General features: G+C 39.5%; 1 protein-coding gene across 1 annotated transcript; it reads right to left on the bottom strand.

The window, feature by feature from the left end:
- Positions 1–779: 779 nt before the first annotated feature.
- LOC123086249 (probable LRR receptor-like serine/threonine-protein kinase At1g05700) lies at positions 780–4,955 on the bottom strand. The gene is made up of 8 exons (XM_044507965.1): positions 4,660–4,955; positions 3,447–4,026; positions 2,880–3,361; positions 2,020–2,158; positions 1,717–1,888; positions 1,340–1,411; positions 1,163–1,243; positions 780–856 (listed from the first exon to the last, which is right to left on the bottom strand). The coding sequence occupies exons 1-5, from the start codon at positions 4,673–4,675 to the stop codon at positions 1,777–1,779; spliced, it is 1,329 nt and encodes a 442-aa protein (XP_044363900.1). The 5' UTR covers positions 4,676–4,955; the 3' UTR covers positions 780–856; positions 1,163–1,243; positions 1,340–1,411; positions 1,717–1,776.
- Between the last annotated feature and the right edge of the window lie 641 nt (positions 4,956–5,596).

Below are 5,596 nucleotides of genomic sequence, written 5' to 3'. Positions count from 1 at the left end.
CTGAAAGTTCTTTTTTTCCGACGAAAAACTACAAGGTATGCCTATTAGCTGAAATTTACTCGAGCAGAACATGCTTAACAATTACGTCAAACTTAATTTTACACTACGCAACATGATATACGTGGGCAAATTTACAAACCTCTGAGACGGTCCTCTAAGTTTCCTTCATCCATGTACTCGTAGACAAGGCTTAAATGTTTCTTGTCCTTGCAATAGCCAATCAAGGAGACCAAGTTCTTGTGGTGAACCCTGGCCAGGTGCTGAGCCTGCAATATGGATATGATAATTGATGAGCCTGCAATATGTATACGATACGTGCAACATAGCCACTAATTTGTTAAGCTGAGCAAATAATGTAGATATACCTCGGCCAAAAACTCTGTATTCCCTTGTGAAGATGTTTCTGACCGCATCTTCACAGCAACCAAAGCACCATTCTCCAAACAACCAACATAGACAAGGCCAAACCCGCCCCTTCCAATTACACTATTGAAGTTATTTGTGATGTGCTTAAGTTCCTTGTAAGTGAATCTCCGGTTCTCAAATGTATTAGTTGAATGAGCCAGATCTGGGGCAGCATAAACATGAATCGTATTATAGCACAGATCCAGGATGAAGGACAATCAAGCAACTGAATTTCCTTAACAATGCTACTGTTTATGAAGTACTGTCAATTGCATTACCTGGCCTCTTCTTCCTTCTGTCCCAAATGACAAACAAAAATACAGCCAGAACTAGTAGTGATACTGCAACAATTACTGAAATAACAATCTGAAGTAGTTTTGTCTTGTTCCTCCTCTTTTTCTGAATCGGATTGCATGTATTATTTCCACAAAGGCCTGGGTTATTGTCGACCCTGCAAAACAGAATACTGATAGGTGAAAGATTGTACCGTAACTGGAAGTGAATTAAATTAGAAACACAATCACTGTAATTTGTTTTGGGGGAGAAACACAAACACTGTCTTGAATACTGTTGGCTAAACTACTAAATTGCCTCTTTCGTCAAAATAGTACTTCCACTTTTATTTGACAACAGCAGCAAAACATCGCATATTGAACTTATTGTAAGTATCATTCAGATAATTTGGTGAACAAAGAATGTTCCAATTCAGTAATTCAAAGAGATGATGTACAAAAATATACTCGAAACATGTGCAAACCTTAAAGTCAAAAGCCCACGCTGAGTTTTTTCTAGCAGACTCCAAGGAATTGATCCACTGAGGTTGTTGCTCGACAAGTCCCTGCAAGAGGCGAAGAAACTAAAGATTGAAACGGTTCTGTGCTATAAAGTTTGCAAAAAATATGTCGGATTGCAGCAGGAATACAGGAACACATACAGAAATTGAAGTGCTGGCACTTGACCAAGAAAAACAGGTATTGATCCAGACAGACTGTTGTGAGATAGATCCCTGGGAATGCAGATCAATATTATATACTTATATAAAAGTGAAGTATGGCAGCCCATGTTTTAGCAGTAAAACTTTCGATGCAAGATATGATAATTGAAACTCAAGAACAAAAATGACTGAACTAGAGATTTACCATGCTTTATGTTTTATACTATGTTTAAAATGGCCAGACTGACGTAGTTTGATTAGAAATTCAGACGGAAAGCAATACTTTTACAAGTCTGTAGCTTCTAGGGACGGTAAGGTGATTTTATTTAGCGAAATTTACTGGAAGGCACAGAGCATTGAGTGATCAATGGTCATACATGTTCTACTCTGCAAGCACTCGTAATTCACGGACTAGCTACAAACACATGCGCTCTTTCTTATCTGGGGAAGTCTGATATGGCAATTTTTTGAACATACAAGTGTTGGAGCAGTGTTAGCTGACCAAAAGAAGCATCAATTTCACCAACCAATCCACTGGATGACATGTTTCTGCAAGGGAAAGGAAACAATCATCTTCCATAGAAGTGTAACTTTTCATCTGCAGTTTCTGGTGTACAAGAAAGGAAGAAAATGACAGACAAATATAGAACGATTATGTTGATTCAGAAATCAGAACTCACAAGGCTGTTATTCTTGGAGGACTGTTGGTAGTATAACTACAGTTCAAGCCATTCCATGCAAAAGATATAGGGGCACATGGATCACCCACCCAATTTTTTTTCACAGAGAACTTCTCCTGGATGGTCATCATAGCGTTGGCTGAAGATGCCAAATATAAGAGGCAATGCACAATTTAGTCAGACTTAACAAGATAAACAAACAGTCATGCATTCTGAAAACAAATTCAGCAGAACAGTGGTCGTGTGATGTGTTAAACATGACCAGTTATCATTAAGGTACATATTTATAAGATCTCACTTTTGTGAATTTAACATCATCTGAATTTTTTAAGCATCACTTGATTTGAATCCTAGTAGCAAGAACAAAAGGAGCTTAATTGTGCAACTCCTATCACAAGGTCACAGCCAACCAACCCCATGCTTTATGCCACTTAATGCAAAGATGTGCAATTTCTTTTTGCACGTTCTCAAAAGAACAAATGTAAGAAAGTTAGTTTGCATTTTTCTACGGATCTTGTAAGCATTATCATCAAATCAAAACTAACCCTGCCCAAATAACCTATTTGTCACAGACACATGGCCATTAATGGCATTGACAAATCCTGTAAACATTAATGCTATAAAAAGTACACAGGCATGGATTTGCACGAGACAAACTGAAGAAAGAATGAAAATTGGCGAATTCCAAAAGCTAATGCTAGAAGTATAAATCAAAGATCAAATACAAACATTAGTAAATTACACTAGAATAGCATGCACTAAAATTAAGTACCACGTTAACTTTTTGCCCATCTGACCAAGTTAGACTTGGTAGCACAAATGAATGGTGTATTAAAAATAATCAGAGCTATAGCATATACCATCTAAAGAGTTAGATTCATTCACTGGCCGCACCATGTATATCTCCATCGCGTTGATCAAAGGCTGAAGCGCCAAGTTTGATGTTGCCACAAGGGAGACGCTATGCTCGTTTGAGCCTTGCACAATCCCTGAGAGAACAGTAGGCAGCAAGAATTTTGGGCTGAATGCAGAAGCTAATGGGTTGTTATCCACAGAGACATCAAATTGCCTTAACTCTTGGACTGCTTCCAACTCGGCAAAGTAGAGTACAAGAAAGAACTTGGGGTCAACACCAACATTCATGGAAGAATCTGAACTCCACGATAAGTCCATCCTTGAGTCATTCACTGGAGTGGATGCACTACGCATCACTGCAGATGGTGCATCATAGTTGTCGTTTGTGGAGTTTTTTATTTCCCCATTGGATTTGTTGGGTACGTCTGTCCAGCCGTCTACGTTTTCATACCTCTGCCACATACGGTCGTAGGGGTCATCTGGGAACCTTGAATTGAATAGAACATTGAGCAGGATTACCTCTAGATAATGCAATAACGAAGGAAACATTAAATAATGCTTGGTCAGCTTACCTAATGTGTTGATAGTTTGTCCCAAAGTGATAGCGGTTGGGCCCAAAACCAACTGTATCACGGAAAAAGCTGAGCAAAACCAGAGACTGTGTCACATTGGCCTCCAGATAAAGATCTGATGTCAGTGACCTCAAGTCAAGCCCTGAGATGAAAGGAGTTCCCGATCCTTTATTCACCAAGCAAATTTGTAGGAAGTCGGCAGGGCACACGGCAATTATCTCAAACACATATGCTGTACTGGAACTGACAATGGTCACTGTTGTCCAGTAATTGACCCCAAAATAGAGATCAAAGGTAGGATTTTTGTTTAGTTTATCATAGTCACCATAGCCAAATGCAGCCCTGACAAGGTACTTGCCACCCAGTGTAAAGAACCGCAGCGTGTAGCAGTTACGCTCTCCACTGGGAAAGAAGCAAAGGTTAAGGTATCGGTCTGCAAGGTCAGTCTGCAGATTACTTTTATCAACAGGGTGGATCAGTCCTGCATCAATGTAACCCTCATCGCTTGCATATGATATGCCTGTCCTGCTATCTGTGTAGGTCTGGTTTGCAGTATATCCACAGTCGATGCTTATGAAACCTGCCAAATGGACAAGAACAAAATATGAAAATGAAATAATGTTAGGATCTGAATGCAGCTGTGCTGCATATCCTTAGACCAGACATGCCTGAAACAGTGATTTAACATGGTTTTTTATATGGAAAACATAGTTTTGATCTTTTCTTTTATAACTATTTCAATGGACTTGTTTGTCTTCTTGGAGATGAAGAAATCAAATCAGTGACAAATGTAGTAGCAAAACTTGTATTTCAATAAACACCCCTGCTACTCGAACTGAAGAGCAGCAACAGGGTTGGAGACAAAGGCTTGGAACAAACCAAGAGAACACACTGCTCCCATAAAATTGCCATTAGCAAAAGCTCAATTTGTTTGTAAAGGCTGTATTTGCAATTTTGTATACGCCTGAAATTGACTCCATATGCAGTCTGCTCAATGTCAATGAGCGTCACATTTTCTTTATACCAGAAATCATTCGATGATATGTTCCTCACATCCGAGTGCCAGATCGCTAATCTGTAGCAATCAAACGAAAAGACGCATACTATCCTCACATATATACCATTGCATCCATCGCAAGCCCTAAACTGGCAGCCTGGCACCCGCAACTTTAGAGCCTTTATTGAAGGAAAGGGCGGGGGCCGGGGTGCGGACCGTGGCGAGGAAGCATGCCTCCTCGCGCGCGGCGGAGGCGAGTATCTGCGAGCTCACCGGAGACCGGGAGGCCCGGGCGGTTTGCGGCAGCAGCGTCGTCATGGCAGCAGATTAATAATGAGTAGAGTGATGGGCTGATGGCAACTATCGAGGTACGGTCACCGAACAAGCGTCTCCGCCGGCGCGGAAGGGGGCGACGCACCGTTGGGCATCCTTCACCGGCGTAATGGGCGGTGGGGAATCGCGGAGCGAACAACTTCGTCCCCCTTTTTTCTGAACAACTGCTAGTTCGTCTTTGGGAGTGGCGAGGGAGTGATTTTTCATAATAAAATAAAGCTAGTATAAAGCCGCACTTTGCTGCCAGTATTAATTAGTTTATTTCAAAAATTTACATACCATAAAATTTGTATAGTTTTAAAGGACAGAGTTACAATGTTTAAATATCACTGAAACACATAAACAAATTTAAATATTAAATTTCAGTATGTAGTTTCCTAGCACAATTAATGTAATCTCGATGGTAGAATTTTTTGAAGAGTTATATATTTAATTTTAATGCATTAATATGATAATTATTGTTGCTTTTTGTTCTTTTACAACAGCTTTTCATGAAAAAAAAAGTATTTTCACAATGTTACATCTTTTCTTATCAAGTGGTGTGCCTCTTCAATGAAGGACTTATAGGCCCACCTGCCCAGATTTAATGGACTTGATTGATTCTCAATGTAATCCTACAAGAGTTTTCGTTATGACGTGGATGTTGCATTCGGAGTCAATTTTAAAATAAAGATAAATTAGTCATTTTCTAAAATATTTAGCAAAACATAACCCTTCTCTAAAATTAGACTGGGAGCTTCACATTAACAAAGCTATGTACCGATCAGCACTACAACAACCAATAACTTATAAAGATAAAATATTTCTTTTAAGAATATAG

This window comes from Triticum aestivum, chromosome 4A (assembly GCF_018294505.1).
Source record: "Triticum aestivum cultivar Chinese Spring chromosome 4A, IWGSC CS RefSeq v2.1, whole genome shotgun sequence".
In the NCBI taxonomy this organism is placed as follows: domain Eukaryota; kingdom Viridiplantae; phylum Streptophyta; class Magnoliopsida; order Poales; family Poaceae; genus Triticum; species Triticum aestivum.
This window is presented reverse-complemented; position numbering and strand designations above follow the sequence as displayed.

Bases quoted from the DNA above. Each gene is read 5' to 3' on its own strand.
- LOC123086249 (XM_044507965.1), bottom strand. The intron at 2,159-2,879 runs GTATATGCTATA...TGGCATCTTCAG, and splicing joins TGAATCTAACTCTTTAGATG to CCAACGCTATGATGACCATC. The intron at 1,889-2,019 runs GTGAGTTCTGAT...TTTCCCTTGCAG, and splicing joins CCTCCAAGAATAACAGCCTT to AAACATGTCATCCAGTGGAT.